The 17,788-nt window shown below is 38.1% G+C and overlaps 1 protein-coding gene across 2 annotated transcripts in view; it reads left to right on the forward strand.

The window, feature by feature from the left end:
• The window catches only part of LOC108245193 (partitioning defective 3 homolog), a 485,244-nt gene that overhangs the window by 187,096 nt on the left and 280,360 nt on the right, over positions 1 to 17,788 (forward strand). For both annotated transcript variants that reach the window (XM_017431897.3, XM_017431896.3), the window contains exons 6-9: positions 3,774 to 3,892; positions 5,779 to 5,862; positions 10,983 to 11,108; positions 16,102 to 16,329. In XM_017431897.3, coding sequence (XP_017287386.1) covers positions 3,774 to 3,892; positions 5,779 to 5,862; positions 10,983 to 11,108; positions 16,102 to 16,329 — 557 coding nt within the window. The remainder of the gene's footprint in view (positions 1 to 3,773; positions 3,893 to 5,778; positions 5,863 to 10,982; positions 11,109 to 16,101; positions 16,330 to 17,788) is intronic.

Below are 17,788 nucleotides of genomic sequence, written 5' to 3' on the forward strand. Positions count from 1 at the left end.
CTGCGATTACTTTCATACTATCGAACAAATAAAAAACCCGCAACGTGACGTGAATTTACTTTTTACTTCAACACATTATAAAAATGTAGTGTAGTAGAAAGTACAGATACTTACTGTAAAATGTAGCGAAGTAAAAGTCGAAAGTACCCACTTTTTAAAATACTTAAGTAAAGTACAGATACATGAAAAACGTACTTAAGTACAGTAACGAAGTACTTGTACTTCGTTACATCCCACCACTGGTTATTCCCTTGATCACAAGGAGACTATGGCCCCTGCAATATTTACTCTACACATATTCTACAGGGATATCAGTAACTATTCTTCAGTGCATAAAATGTCAATCTCTAAAGTCTTTTTTTGTCATATTCATGAGATGTGGTATTTACTCATCTAGCTACTTTAAAGGCCACTGTCCAGGGTGATAAAGAAGAAGCTTTGCCCTTGGTGTTTGTGTTTATATGGCTTAACTTTCTTAGTTTGGCTTTACTGATTCACCATAGCAAGTTTTACTCTGCCTCACAAATTCATTGTCCAGAGTCATTCATGAGTTATAGTAAATCATTATAGTAAAAACTGGTGAGCATTTGATTCACATGAAGAATTCAGATATAGCTTGGAAACAAAGCTAAAGTATTTAACCTGATATTTGTTTTAGCTTATTAATAGAACAGTACATTTCATTTAAAAGCTGCAGCACATTAAAACTTTTTAAATTAAATACATAAATGAATACACACACACACACACACACACACACACACACATCCAGGTAAAGTAGTGAAATTGTTCTCCTCGAATATCTGAAGTAGCTTGGTTATTCCAGATGTTCTTTGTTGGAATTAGCACACATTAACTCTGATCACTATACATGTATGAAGAAACAGCAAACATAAAATAAAACTAGTTTGCCCTGTTTGAACTGTTTTGCCCAATTTGGAATATAGATAAACAGATTTTACATGAAAGAAATAGACTTTTGGTCTTTCATCGGTTGCCTTCCACATTATTTTGTGCAAAACTGTAAAAATACACGCAGAAAACACAACAAATAACATGGTTCCCATTAAATAGGCACATTACAGCACTTTTTTTAACAGTCACTGTTACAGTTTAAAAAAAATTGAAAGTTAGCACAAAGTTCATAGCTTAAGGGTAACATTTATGGGAAATCCCAATTATAGCTAGCAATTAGCATTGCGGTTGTAAATAAAAACCAAGATTTACATCAAGATGCTTAACATTATATTATCATCCATTTAAATATTTATATCTTACATTTTTTCTTCCGCCAAGGAGGTTTTGTTTTTGCTAGTGTTAGTTTGTTTGTTTGTCTGTTAGCAAGATGCCTCAAGAACTAAAAGTAGATTTGGTTGAAATTTTCAGGACACGTTGGGGTTGTCACAACAAAGAATGCTTTAAATTTTAGTGATCAAGAGTTTCCAAGAAGTACAGTTTTCATGCACAAAAAGAGTTTAAACCTAATGGGACTAGACTGGGCTTAAACTTGCCGAAGAGATTTTTACGCATTACCATTATTTTTTTTGAATACCTTGCAGTATATCTTAGAATGTATTACTGCCCAATCAAAATTCCTGGCGGAACCACTTGCGACTTATTTGATTAAGCTGATAACCATGAACTTAATGATTTATGCTGAAGGTAATTACTGCACCTGTCAGTGTCCGTAATGATGCACTGCAGATCAACTTGCATCTCTGCTCGTTTTGGTATCTGTCACTTTGCTCTCTGAATATGAAAACTCACATGCAGATTCTGTTTGCTATGCAGTATTTATTCTTTTGCATTATTATTTTTTACCCTCTTCAGTCTGAGTCCTTCATTTATGTGTAGGTTGCCACAGGTGACCAAATCCTTTCTGTCAAGTATATAGAAGTGTACATTTAGGAGAAAAACAAACAAGAAAACAAAAAAACTCTTCTTTTCACCTGGGAGTTTTTATAAAATATCTTTGTGAATAACAGGCCCCATGAGACACTCACAACCTCAGCTGACATGTAATTAAAGGCAGGGGTCACAGGCTGACTGACTCATTTTCATACCGGACGTTTAGAAAGAGGAAACCGACAGGTAGGGTGAGACAAGGTCTTTTAAGGTAGGCTGCTGATGAAATTTTAATGCCCCCCATCTCTACTTACACCCAGACTGTAATAAATAAATCGTAGACAGAGTCTTCCTTTGCCACCCAAGAGTGTCGGCAAAGATATCCTGGCCCCTGGAAAGAGTTGAATCCATTACCATAAAGAAACCAAAGAGGCACAAGACCTTTTTAGATGCGCTTGACATTTTAGTAAAAGAGAAGAAAAGGGGAAAGGCGAGGGGTGAGGATGGGGAAATAGCAGTGGCTAACAAAGCGTTTCAGCAGACCCTTCCAAGAAGACTGTCTGGATGCTGACAAGCTCACCCCTCACACACACATAAAGAGATAAACACACACTGAAGTATCAGAAGTTACCAACATGACTGGAAGCAACCTGGAATTACTGTTTGAAACTAGCATTCTTGGAGGAAATGCATATTACTCATCATCTTTATATCATAGTTTTAAACCAAAATCATTTTATGTGTAGAAATGGCTGACTTGAAGCTGTTTTTGACTATATGTTGGGGGTGACTCTCAGCTACTACCACACCAAATTTTAGCTTGATATGTGTAAAACTGACTGAGTTATAGCAAATTTGTTTTGTTTGCTAAAGTTGCTTGGCTGTTCTGACCTTCTTCAATCTGACTGACGTCAAATATTAATCACTTGTAAATGTGTGTCCAATGGTTAAATTCTGATAGTTCCATTAAAATCTGTTCAGTGGTTTGTGGGACATATTGCTAGCTGGCAGTGTTGACTGCAACATGTAATGTCCAAGTTTTAAGCAACATCGTCACACAATGTGTGTTGCTTAAAATATGTGTCGGGGATGACTGTCAGCTACTACTACACCAAATTTTAGTGCAATGTCTGTAAAACTTTGATTTATAGCATGTTTTGTGTTTGCTGATGCCATTAGTTGTGGCAGCCATCTTGAATCAGTTTGACTCTAAAAGTTAATCAGTTGTAAATGTACAAGATCACCTGTTGCTGAAAGGCGAACGATAGACAATATTTAGTGAAGAAACTGAGCTTGTCAATTCTCTTAAGCTGATTACTTAAAAACAATCGCTGTGTTATTAGATGTGTGTCCTGCTTGAGTTACATGTAGGATGTCATCACTTCATGTAAGCGCCCTGCTGAGTCTGTACCATCCCATTAAAGATAGCTTAAATGTAGACTTTTATCCCTCATTAAGGCAAGCAAAAAGCTGCTGTCTCATCCTAGTTAAGTCGTCAGATGTCTGGCTTGCCTGTAAAAGCTTCAGCTCCTGGACCTTCGCCTTAAGGTCTTGAAGGACGGCGGATAACTGAAATGAGGAACTTGAAAAAAAACCCGACAGCAGGCACAAACACTTGAAAGACCCACCACTTGATCACTTGAAAGACCTGGTAGTGGTGCCACGCCCCAGGTCAGATGTAACTGATTGAGCCAGAGCGATCACTCATGGCCTCTTTGTCGCTACAGTCACTGGAGGGATGTTTCTGTCACATCAGGCCTCCAATCCGCCCCACACTCAAAGTCTTTGATCTAGAAGAGAGGTTGGTATTTTCAGTAATTGCAATAAAAGCTGCAGGAGAGCGCTATAGGCAGAAGAAGGTGACATACAAGTGTGTTTTTTTTACATTTCTGCTAAAGCATTTTAACTATTTTCTCTGTATTTTTCAGGAAGAGGAGGAAGAGGAGGAGGAAGTAGAGCAAAGAAAAGTTGAAAGAAGAATTGAGCGGACAGAGCCAGTAGGGAGCGCCGACTCTTCACTGGAGCGTTCACCTGTGTTAAGCCTTGAGTAAGTGGCCACCCCTCCACCCCACACACACAGTTGTGCACCATTTGCAGTTGTGCAACCTAAGGTGTTGCATGATCAACTGTTGTGTACTCATACATATACATGTGACCTAAATTTGTACAATCACGTCTAGAAACTAAGATATTTCAGAAGGAACTTTGTAGGGCACCAATGTAGCTACTGCCTGAATTATTTGTTACTCCTCATCAGACATGTAGACAGAAAGACATACTAGAAAGCAAGCCTCAGTCACTGTGCAAAAACTAAGTCAAATTGAAAGAAAAATTCTTAAACTGTAACTGGGAGAAGTGTTCATAGTGTTTTGATTGTGTGTGTGTTTTTTTTTTTTTGGGGGGGGGGCAATGCCTATGTTTTGATGTTTAAGATATATATGACATGTAAGGTGCACATTTTAGGACATCCTTAGGTCTCAGAAAAAATGCCATCAGGTATCAGAAAGAAAAAAAAATGCTTGTATGCTTGTAATCATTTGATTTCAAATGGGAAAAAAGGCTTGTTTTCCCCTATAAAAAAGAAACGCACTCTAAACATATCTCTCAGGAACCTTTTCTCATTCTCTTACTGTGTCTTGAGAAACCTATGAGGAATGTGTGCTGTTTTTTCTGATACCTGACAGCGTTTTTTTCTGATATCTGAGGATGTCCTAAAATGTACATCGTAGACATGTCAAGTTTGTGGGAATAAGAGAAGTTTTTTGCAAATGTTTGGGAAAGTTTAACCCTCCTGAAGCCAGAGAGAGAGAGCGAGAGAGAGAGAATCCATGGGAGCATTAAACAGGTCAAATGTTAGACTGCATAACAGCGCCACACTAAGTTGATTATTATGTGGCAAAATCTTAAAAAAGAAACTAAATCTTGATCTATGATTGTGTAAAAACCCATTAAATATATAAAAATGCCAACTCAGCCAAATGAAGTATAACTTTCTTCGACGTGTTCCAACTTTAAATGTTTCTTTTGTGACTTATGCACGAGCTAATGCAGGACTAGGTTTTCACACTCATTTTGCCAATATCCCATTGCTGTTCATGTGTACATTTTCCATGTTGTATTTTGCTAATTTTGTCTAAGTCTTTTAATGTCCTTCTGCCAAAAGTCATGGCACATTTTTCCATTGGAGCCACCTGGTTAGATGTATTTTTTCCATGGATTCTTTCAAAGCTATGGGAAGAGAAGCAAACTGAAAACATTGAGAGATAAGAAGAAAAATAGATGAATAGTAATAAGGGTCTTTTTGTGCCTATACATCAGCACTCTTAATCAGACTCAACTTTGTCTAAAGGTTGTATAATGTTTGAGATAGTGTGTTACAGTTTGTAATTTTCGTAATTGTGTTTATATTTTTTGTCTAGCAGAACGCAAACCAATAACAATCCTGAGAACACTGATTCCTAAACCTTACCATGCATTGAGGCCAAGGTCTTCTATCATGAACATCACACATCTCATTGATAGTTGCATGTGTTCATTTGTCTTCAGGTCTTTATCTACACAAATTAACCTTCTTTTTCTCCTCCTTCTCCTCTATTCGCTTACATGTTTTCAATTAAATCGTTCTCTTTTAACGGTCTGATCCTAATCTCTTAATTGGAGTCTCCATTTGGTTCCCTAATCGACCCTGAGGTCCACTTGCCAGACATTGTAATGAATGATTGTGTATAGTCAAGACAATGCAGCACCCACTAAAAAGCCAGAGTGAGCTTCCATCCCGTCCATCCTGCCAACCTTTTGTCATGTTTGTATTGTCTTCTACAATTTGTATTCTTACATCTTTGTATCACTCCTGTTATTTATTTATTTTCATTCATGCATGTCTCCCCCTCCTCTATTTTCTTGTTCCTGGTGTCATCCATCAACGTCCTGCAGAGGCATGCTCAAACCAGTTGAAGTGTCCAATGAAGGAGGGCCCCTGGGGATCCACGTAGTCCCTTTCAGTTCACAGGATATTAGGTAAAAAGCATCTTTGTGCATAACAGTTAGTAGTCAGTTTAGATTTCTGAACATAGTTCTATAATTTTTAGTTATATAGTTTTAGAGTACTTTTTGTGATACATCTCTTTAAAAATTTCTCAAGGCATCCTTTGTCAATAAATACATTTTATGGTCACCTTTTTATTATAGAAAGTCTGACTGTGTAAATACTCATCATCACTTTTAATGTACAGCTTGGAAGCTCCCAGTGGTAAGTGAAACAAATGGAAGTAGTTTTACTTTTCACTGCAGTTTTCATATAACTTTTTTTTTTAAAAATCATACCATTTTTTCTGTGACAACTGCATCCACGCTGATTTAGTTTCCTTTTGCTTAACTTTTAAGGGGGGATCCATCAGATTTTATGGTTATTCCTGAAAAAATAAAGGACAGGAGAAGCAGCCAGATGTAATCAAACTAAAAGCTTGTGTAAAACACAAATTCCTGCGGCACGCCGACAGACTGGCACACCTCCAAGGTGAATGTGACTACTCAGCTCTGGTAAAGAAGGACGAGTGGGATGAAGTGAAAAGACAGAGTGTAGAGATGGAACAGGATGACATTTGAGGCAGAGAGGACGACTGCCATTGAAGATGGCTGCCTGAGACAGTAATCTTGTTGCTTTTTATTAACAAGTGTCAGGAAGTTATATTTAGCTGTGACTTCTTGTTAAATCCCTCAGAAGCTTTGACACTTAGAAGTATGAGTCAGAAGGGGAAAATATCAAGCCATGACGAGTTGTGCCAAACAAAGTACAGAATTAAAAAAGTTGGTGTACAATGTTGTTTGAAGTACAGTTGCAGTTGCTTAATCGTCCTGCTGTCCTTGGGTCAAAATTATCCTTGAGGCCTCAGTTTTAAAACTGAGACCCAGGAACAGAAGGAGGTTATTTTAGTATCTCACTGGATTGCAAGGACACTAGTTGGTGACTAAGTGACTAAAATTGTGAGAAAATAGGTGAATTTTAGTTGCCGACTCTCTGAATTCTGAATATTTGCTACCAAGTGACCAGCAAGCTGTGCGACAACAGTTTATCCTGCCAATTATTAAAAATCCTGGCTTTTTTATGTGCATGTCTTGCATAACTGCATTCTAGTCTGTGTACATAATTTAGTTGAACACATCTACTCACATTGTACTCAACTTGGCTTGCTTTACCCATGTTTATGATTGATTCTAGTACACTTTGTAAATGAAGATGTGGAGATTTAAACTATGTTTTGAAAATTCATTATTTAAAAATGATGTTGTGTCAAATACAGCAGTGGGAGTCTTGAGACTGGTTGGATTCAACTGAGACAATTGGGATTTGTTCACGATAAGTTGGAAACAAGCCAAGCTATTTTCAGAGAAAATCTGTGGCACAATTTTTTTTAACATGTTTATTATTCAAGCAACAAGATTGCAGACATTTGTGACTCAAGTAAGGAAATTGAGAACCCCTGCAAATGTTTCAGGACATTCTGAAGATTCACTTCCAAATGCCATTCACCAACTAGTTACCAGCAGTTGCAGCCCAGTGAGATACCAGCTTTAATGGGGGCAGTGTTGCCTTTATATTGTCCCTGTATTCCTGTAAGATCAGCCAGCATTGTGTAAGATATAGCAGTAATGCTGGGTGGCCAGAAAATTTCCTCCCCATCAGCTTTGCCTGGGACTAATAGCTTCAGAGACTTCAATTAAATTCAGCCATAATAGGACTTAGCATTTGGTCAGTGGGATGATGCTAATAGCCTGGCCCAGTTCTTTCCTGTATGCTATGTGCTAGGACAGGAGGCATTAGCCTCAGTGGGCTGTCATTAGTGTCTAGACCAGGGCCAGAGGGGTCAGACAGCAAGGGAGGAAAAAAAAGACAGGCAACAAACAAGAAACTGCAGGCACTCCACTGTCGGCTGTCCGCATTCTGCTCCACTGCACTGACATCAAGTGAGATCGGAGCAGGAGGGGGAGGCAGCTGTAGGAGGGAGCTTAGAGACTCTGTCACTCGGACTGACATTAACTCTCTCATACACACACATCCAGATGTACTAATCCTCACCAGGAAAACAAAAACTAAAAAAATTACACCTAAACACTTTGTGAGGAATATGGAGCTTTAGAGCTGCATTTCTGCACTAACTCAAGCTGTCTGTTTTAAGCATACACGCAGTTTAACCTGTGAGCTTGGACAGATATGCTTTGCATAACAGAGACAGATTCCAGATGCATTTTGTGCTTAATGAACTTTCATTCCATGACCGGTTTCAGTTGTAAACAAACAGCGGACATAATTGTCTTGCATAAATAGATCTTGATTGGATTATTATGTGATTAAAGGCAATAGATGAAAGCAGGTGGCCTCTTTCAAATCAGTTCCTCAATGCTGCTATGCAGCCACAAGATGGAGCTTTACAGTGTAGTAGGGTGATGCTTTTTATTGTTTGCATGTACTCGTGTAGATCAATGATGGTTATCTGAATGATTTGACTTGCAAAGACCTGGCATGTCTGCAACAGGCACCAGTGAGCATAAGTGGTAGCATCAATGGAGTGTTGTCAACCAGTTGTTGAAGTGTCCGACAATCAGTCAACAAAGTAAGTAAAAGTCACCAGACACAGGTGAGGCCACGTAGACGCATTAAATATCATTACTATAACTTGACCAAGTTTGATTAGGGTTGGACTCTTGGTTTGCATGAAGCTGTGTGGTTGTATTATGCAATTGTTCACCATGTGGGGTGTACAGTTTGTAATTTTCAAAAATGGCCCAGTGTTTATGTGAGGATACCCACACACATTGTAAAAGTTCTAGTTGCCCAAGACAGAACCCACCATAGAAGGATTGTCATATTGCACTTCAAGCATTACAGAGCTCTATGAATTTTGTTTGCCATTAACATCCAGGAAAGAGATGGCTGCATTTAGAACTATCCCATAGTCAGGAGGCACAGTTTGATGATAACATGTCATGTTTACCAATAAATCTTGGTTCTTCACAAGGGGAGAGATTCAATCCTGCCATTGTTTGCATCTGGCATCATGATGTAGGGAGTCATAGGGTTTGACTTAAGGTCACCTCTGGTAGTGATTCACAGGACCATATTAGCACAACTCTACATCATTAACATCCTGAGTTCAACTGTCTTACCCCTTCTGAGACAGCACCCTGGTTCACTCTTTCAACAAGATAATACCAGTCCATACACAATGCACATGCACAATCAGCTCAGACATCACCTTTGACCAAGAGCTGATCTGCCAGATTTCCAGGGCTATTTGTTACAACTGTGGGATGATTTGCTGTAGGAGAGGATACAACAGCTGTATGACTGTACTAAACACCAGTAGTGTGCCTGTAATGCCAACTCTGTTGTCTACGTGATCTAATGTTGCAATCATTGCAATACAATCACATGACCTTACAAAATGTACAGTTTCATTTACACCACTCAAAACATCTTTGTTAGTGAATGTATCTATTCTAACTGGGTCCTCTGAGTTTTAATTGCAAATTTGCTGTACTTAAATGTAGTACTTAATTTGCTGACTTGCAAACCCACACACACCCACACACATATATACTTTTCTTTGTGTCGACTGCATTTCAGTCAACACAAAAACAGTACTTTCACAAAATCATCTTTTTAAAATTTCTACAAGATTCTGCTTTATCCCCAACTCGCCTGCTGCCGCTTTGAATGCTGATCAGGGATCAGCTAAAACCCTTTTATCCACTGTCTCTAGCCTGCTAGCAGATCAGCAGTCATTTAAGTATGTCTACACTGTAATCTCAATGGGCAAAACTTTGTTTTCGAGCTGACAACACAAGGATGAAGCACAACCATGTTTGCTTCAGCAGTGCCAGCAATTACTCAAAGCTCAGCAACCTTAAGATGACCTGACAATGTGGGCTCAGAGGGAAGAAAAAGTACAGGCCTTCTGTGATTTTTAATTTCAACTCATTGCTAAACAATTTACCCCCACCGATGATCTGAGATGAGTCAGATTGGTGAGTGGTGTGAACGTGGATGTCCACATTATGCAGCCAATTACAGCAATGTTCTGGGACTGGTCCTGTTTGGCTCCAGTGCTAAAGAGGTAAACGATTGACTTCTACAATAAACAGGGTCACAAATTTAAAACTCACAACTTTCTTCACAAGGATTGTAAAAAGCATTCAGCACTTGCTTGTATAACTTCATTGATGACATTTTCTCTCATGTATTTAGAAATTTAAACCCTTAATTTTTACAAGACACCAACAATTTGCAAAAAAAAGTCTACCTGCTAGCTCAATCTTACTGCTCCTCAGATATTAGCTGGATTTTATTGTACTGCTGTGTAAGCTACATCAGATCTCTTTGCATGTGGTTATCCTTAGGGCTTAGATAAAGCCTCAGGGAGCTCACTGATGTATTTATTCGGAGGGGAATGGAGGCAGGGAGTATTTGAAAGTAAATGTCTCCTTTTCTGAAGGGAATGCTGAGATGGCAATGCAGTGAAACTCTTTTGCTATTTTTTCCAGCACAGCCAGCTCTTGCCTTAAGCTCCGGGGAAGGAGGCTGTAACATTCCCCTGAAAGCCAAAAGATGATCTGCTAGCTTGTAGTCTAGATTATTTCAGACAAGTCGCCTGTCATTCTCTCAGATCTGCACATTGAAAGAAAAGCAGAGTAGAGGACAAGAGGACAGACAGAATCATAAAACTAAGTTTGTAATGCAGCATCTTTCTAGGACACAAGAAAATCCAGCTTCTATCTGAGTTTGGAAAGTAAACTTTTGTTAGGATACAGTCAAAGTAACTTCTTGAGATTTTTAGAAAGGTATCTTGCAGCAGTTTAATGTACTATGTTCCTTGAAATATGGAATCACTGGGACCTAAAAAATCATCTTATGTCTATTCTGAATAACAAAAAGAAATGTGCCCACACATTTGACAGTCCTCTTTCTTTAATACATAGGTCTTGTTTCTTCACTACAGGTAATCTTACTAGACTAGTTATTTCCTTATAATGTCTTGGAATTTAACCCAAATCTTTCCATACAGTTTACCTAGATGTGTTGTGTAATTGTCACAGCTGTTGTTTAAATCATCTTTAAGCTGTTGTGTGTTCATTTGCAGGATACATGGTTTGCTGGTGAAGCGTTTGGAGCCTGGAGGGAAAGCTGAGCAGGAGTGTCTCTTCCAGGAAAACGACTGCATAGTGAAGATTAATCACGAAGACATTTGCAACCTGCGCTTTGAACAGTAAGCTTTAATGTGGTGTTCCAAGAAACAATGCAATATTCCACAATGCATAGTAGGGATTTGGTTTGCAGTTTACAGCTCAAAATCGCACATATATATTTTTTTCCTTTCTTCTTTGTCTCCAAATTTAGGATTCATTTAAATGGTATTATTCTGAATCTATCTAGAGAGTGATAAACACCACAGTGTGAGCAATGTGTTGGATATAAAATCAAGTGACAGTGAATAATGTTGATGTTGATAAGCAGAATCCATACTGCTGGGAGGCGTGACATCCACACAGCTGCACAATAAAGCAGAAAAATTACTGGCTTGTTGGCCCTTGTGTAATAGCTCTCAGTGACCTGCCGTGCTTTAGTACTGCTTTGGCCTCTGATCTAAAACTGCCCACGTTTTCCTCGTGATCCATTTTCATCGATTCATTGCTGCCCTTCATTTCCTAAAGTGGAATGAAGATGTAAGCCTGGCACTGCTCCACTTCCATTTACCCAAAGCCACCTTCTCTCTCTAACTAAGACTGAATGTGTGGACTCACAAACTTGTGCTGACACACACATATGCAGTGACATAAAGCTGTGTTCTGGAGACATTGGGCAGAGGTGATGTCCTTGGCTCTCCTCCTCCTCATCCACTCCTCCACAGGAACAAGAAGCCTAGATTGAAGAGCAAGCTGTCAAACGTTTTAGAAATTTTGTGAATAGTAAAGAATTCAGCCCATTGGCATTTTCTCTGTTTTGCCGCTTTACAAACTGGAATTTAAGAAATAATTTATTTCACAGTATACAGTATATATATATACATATATATATATTAATTGTTTTGCTGTTTTGGTGGAATCTTACACTTTCTTAATAATGGAATTATGCTGCTTAGTGAGATGTTTATAGTTTGGGATGTTTTTTTCATATAATCGAACCCCGATCTGTTCTTTTCCTCAACCTTGTCCCAGACCTGTGTGGAGAGTTTCTTGGTCTCCTGGTAGCTTTTACTACTTAGAGGTCTTGAGCTGGTGTTGAATCAGGGGGCTATCAGACCATGTGCTGGCCATTTTACAGTTAAGTTGCTCACAGGTGGATCTTATTTTGCTAAATGTGTAACTTCTGAAACTAATTTTTGGGACCCCAAGGCACAAGGGTTGATAACATTTTTTTAATGAAAACATAATCATTTAAATATTTGGTTGTAAAGCAACAAAATAGCTAAAATACCAATGAGAGATACTTTTGTGGCCTCTTGTATTTCTAAACATCTGCATGTCTAAAATTATATATAAATGTCTTAAATGAAGATGTCCATCATCACTTGTTACTCCTCCACATTATGCTAATCATTTCATCACACTGTCTGCAAGGCTTTAAAGTGTTTTTTTTCTCTTTTCAAACAATTCTTTTGTTATTAATAAACACCCTAGTTTCCTTCCAAACCTGTTCTACTGTGAAAGAGGCTTACAAACCAAATCCACATGGGAGTGATGTTTTGCAGCGTTCCGCACTTACCCTCTTCTTTCAAACACCCCCTCCTCTCTAACACCCAGATGCACATAATGTTTGTGGTTCTGCATGAAAATGAGATGATAGAGCTAAACTTTCCTTCCCTTCTGCCCTTTCTGGCTCTTTCATGATTGTGTGCCACAGAGAGTGACAATTTAAAGCGATAGTCTAATCTTCTTGGATTGTTTTGCATGGGTAAATATTTTGAGGCGCCTAATCTAACTGAATGTAATGATGCATTGATGGGGGTAATTTATTATTCAATCAAGCTCGCATGGAGGCTGATTACTGGAGTGACGGCACTGTATATGTGCATGTGGGGCATAAACATATCCACACATACACATCCACACACCTACTTATCCAGTCATCAGCATTCAGTGTCAGTTTGTGAGTGATTATTTTTGAAATTACAATGGGAATAAAGATGTGAGCATTCAAATCCTGCAGAGGAGGCGTTGCTTCTGTGACACTGCTCCAATAAAGTTCTGGCTGTTGTGTGCGATCGGTTTAGCATCTTGCACAAAATCTTTGTGTATTTCTTGGTCTGGTGATGAGAGATTTTAGCAAAAAAAGTTGTATTGTGTGAGGCAACATTGTGGGGTCATCATTGCAGATCTCTGTGGAGGAAGCAGCTCGTCGTAGATCTCGTCCAAGCATAGCAGTGGGGCACTGACAAAAACAAAACATACAAAACAATTAAACAAATAGTTGATGTGGATTCACAGTCATCTAGGACCTACCGTATTCTGCACCATAAGGCACACAGGATTATAAGGCGCATGCTAAAACATACGGCCTACAAAAAAAAAAGGTCACGGAAGCAAAACGGTGAGTTTGGTTGAACTTTATTCTATTATGTAACAATTATTTTACATATTATTTTTTATCATTCTTCTTCCACAAATCCATCAAAGTCCTCATCTTCTGTCTGAATTGAACAGCTGGGCAAACCTGCCAGGTTCCCTCTCATGATTGTTGGAGTCAGTCTCGTTGCCAGGGGGCTGTTCAGCAATGATGTCGGCTTTCATGAAAGCTCGGACAACAGTTAAAGCAGATACCTTAGCCCAGGCATCCACAATCCATTCACATATGAAGGCGTAACTCACCCGGCGCTGCCCCCATCTTAGTAAATGTGTTCGCTGTCGGTCATCCATCACTCCCACACCACCCGCAACTTCACTTTGAACGCACTGTTTACACCAACGTTCAGCGGCTGGAGTTCTTTTTTAATCCTCCCGGAATGATTGCAAACTCCGAATTGTATTATATTACATAATGTTCTCTGATTGGTTTATCGCTACCAGCGTACGTACCGGTACTGTACACATTACCGTACGTCCCTGTGTCAGGGACAGATTTTGAAATTCAGTGCACACATTAGTCGCCCCGGATTATAAGACACACCGCTGATTTTTGAGAAAATTTAAGGCTTTTAGGTGCGCCTTATAGACTGGAAAATACGGTATATAAACAAGACAAAAGTCTTGAGCAGCAACTGCTCCAACAAAAGAGACGTTTTTTTCTGCATTGACCTTACTTTATAAAGCCCTAATATAAATCCAGACAACACAAGAAATATAGGGGGTTTGGTTTGATTTGGTTTTTATTTTATTTTATTTTATTTTATTTTATTTTATTTTATTTTATTTTATTTTATTTTATTTTATTTTATTTTATTACTGAGGGAGATAAATATGGAACGACTTTCCAAAGTGCCAATTTTAAAAAAAGTAAATTTTGGTATATCCATTTAGACTTGGTATATGGGGATTTTGAGAAACAATGACATAGCAGCCTATTTTGTGCATCCTTACTCTTACTGTGTACTTTAAAACTCACAACAGTGATAGAGCAATTTTTATATTTTTTCTCTGCATTTCTCTCACTTAATAAAACCACTTTATAACACCAGGACTCAGCACATCAGGGCCTTGTCCTCACCTGCCCCCGAGCTCAGACACTGGGCTGAACCTTGACTTCTGTCCCCACAGTTGGTGGTTCCACCTGAAGGTGGCTTTCTGTAACTTGTGTGGGCTTGGTCCAGCTGAGCCCCAAGAACCAAGGCCTTGCTCCACCAAGAACAGAGTTTCTCTCAGTAGATGAAAGTTTTCCTCTTGGTTTTGTTACCTAAATGACCCAAAGAAGTGGGAATGTGCTTGCACAGCAGTCCCCAAAAGTCTCTAATAACACCAAAAAAAGTTGCTACATTTGTCGTTCGTCATTTTTTTGAAAAATAGTCGCTCGAGAGGTTTGAAAACATTTGAAAATGTTACTAAGTTGGCAACAATGCGACTGTTATGCAGTCTGCCAACTCTTTCATGAACTAGTCTCACGTTAGTGTAAATTAATTTAGCCATGCATTGAAGCGATCAAATTATCATACATCATGAGGTTTTTTTGAATTATTGATAGTACAGAGTGCAAAAATCCTGTAGAAATATGATGATTATTGTATGTCTGGCAACTCATTGTATGTCTGGTAACACCTCTTTTGGTTCTGCAATGCTTGCTTCAGTTAGAATTGGAAGGAAAAGCTTGTAAACTATGACACATGATTTTATCTTCTTCAGTAATAAAAAACAAAAGAAAAACACTTGTAATAGTTTATTCATTTACTGTCGGTGGCACAAAAAATGGCATTAAAATGCCATTTAAAGAAAAACTTTGTGCAATTTATGCATTCACTGTTGATGGCATTGAAATATTAAAATATGGCATTAAATTGGAATTAAAAAGTCTTAAATTTGATTAGCTGATATCTGCAGAAACACAGTGCGACATGAATATTCCTAAGGGTTTTTGTTTAAATTCTTGTTTGCTATTTAGATAAAGAACAAGGATAAAAAAAAGAAAAAAAAAAACATTTTGAAAAAAATCCAGAGTGTTGTAAACCTGATTGTGGACATCACACCCTACCTCATTCACCAAATGCCAAAATTTGACCCTTTAGATTAAACAGTTCTCATGTCTGTAAATCCTGAGCTCTTCCTGGGCTTATTTGGCTAATTTAGCTCACTTGAAACAGTATGTGTGTTTGCTTACTTGGCACTGTCTTTCCTGGAACCCTCGCTGGTGCAGGATTCATCACCTTTGCTTTTCTTGTTGAGTCAACCCGTGTCCCTTTACCTGTCACCACACACTCAAACACACAGATTAGAATGCAGACAGACTTCCCAAACATCAGATATCACTGACATGAGTTTTAGGCAAACAAGATTCTGTGTAATGTTTCATTACTACTCTCAGTCTTTATCACCTACTGGTTTTGTTGCAAGTTTTTATAGATAATGTAATATCTGTCCTCTACTGCTTTTTTCAGAAATTAGCTATACTGACCTTAGTTCTCCTTATCACCTTTTAACAAACAGCACACTTTCTTTATATTGCTATATCTTCAAAGTCATGACAGTACACCATTGTACAAGAATCTCTTATCATGTTAAAGCCAATGCATTTCTGTCTCCATGACATTCCTCCTCTTTCTGCTTTACCATCTGCAGAGCACAGGACATCTTCAGGCAGGCCATGCGTTCCCGGGCCATACTTTTCCATGTGGTACCTGCTTCCATGAAGAGGCGGTACGAGTTTTTGTCAGCACAGAGCGAGCCCTGTACACCCCAGTCGAACAGGGTCCACTTTAGCCAAGGTTCTCAGCATCCAGGGGACAGGTCGAGTCTGGTTACGGGGTTGCCATCTAAACCTGGACAACTACCCGGTCAAAATCACAAGTGAGTTTTCTTCCCTTATTTGTAAACCACTGTTACCTAATTCAGCAATAGATAGACCGCCTGTACAGCAATAAAGAACATAAAATGACACTGACAAAACAGAAATAATAAAGGAGCTTGGCTGCATTCAACAATTTCAAAAAAAAGGAAAAGTTTTTTTCTTTTTTTTTCCAACTCTGTGTTTGTATGCATGAAGAACCATTTTTGTATTAAACTATTTTGATGAGTTTTTAATAATTATTACTAAATTAATCTAAGTTTAAGATTTTTTAAAATTATTTTTAAATTAACAAAGAGAAAAAAAAACAACTAACCAGCAATTCTACTTTTACACCTTTGGACCTTTACATTTGCATTGCTGATTAGCTTGTTATGTAAATTCCATTGCTGTGATATTCATGGTCTGTCTACAGAAAGCTAAATATGAGCTAAATATGCTGATGTATTTTCAATAGATTAGTGTTTTCAGGTCATTGATATTTTCATTTTATTTTCAAGTGAGTAAAGCTGTCACATCATTCTGTGTAGGTTACATCTATTCAATTAAGAGTCCTTTATTAATTTAGCTAATAATTTTTACAATACATTATCAGAATTTTAATTTCAGCAATTACCTTAACATGTCTGCTATAATTATTTCTAGTTCAATTAAAAGACAAAACAGTTTTAACAACAAAATAGATGTTGCACCAAGGAGAGACACACTTTAAAGACGAAATTAGTTTGAACAGCAGTGTGAAATGTTAAACAATCTGAAGGATACCAATGTAGCTACTGCTCAAAATTCCAAAATTCATCAATTTTCTTTTATAAAACCCAACAGTAATTTTGTAATGTACCTTTCTAACAATCCAAACTGAAAAAATGCTCACATTTTAATATATAAACTGTATAAAAAAATGTAAATCTAACAAAGATCAAAGTTTAAAGCTGCTGCCAGTGGCTCATTAGAGTTACCATGGTAACCACACATCTGTGTCTCCCAATGTCTGACAGCACTTATGAAAAGACAGACAGGTGAACTAAGTAAAAATGAGAGTTGTGGTGGTTCTAGTTCACGTAGGCTGTATGATACCCCAACATACACTGCAAGGAAGAAAATTTTTAATGTCATGGATAAATGATAACCTTTCTACTATATTAATGTTTTACTCATGAGTACAAGACCTGCTTGCTTCACTCAACCAAGGTAAAGTTGATAAAGATATGGATCCCATATCATATATGCCCCACTTCTTTAACATCAAGTTGTAATTAGGCCCGAGCAGCGACAGCGCTGCGAAGGCCTATTGTATTTCGTGGAATTCTTATTCTTATTATTATTCTTCTTATTATTATTCTTATTCTTTTCCCTCCGAGATCGCAAATTTGAGGGCTTTAACATATTCAAAAACTCACCAAACTTCACGGAAAGTTGTCCCCCGTGTGAAATCGCGTGATTCTAATGTAATCGAAAGTG

The sequence above is a fragment of the Kryptolebias marmoratus genome, linkage group LG21 (genome assembly GCF_001649575.2).
Source record: "Kryptolebias marmoratus isolate JLee-2015 linkage group LG21, ASM164957v2, whole genome shotgun sequence".
NCBI lineage: Eukaryota > Metazoa > Chordata > Actinopteri > Cyprinodontiformes > Rivulidae > Kryptolebias > Kryptolebias marmoratus.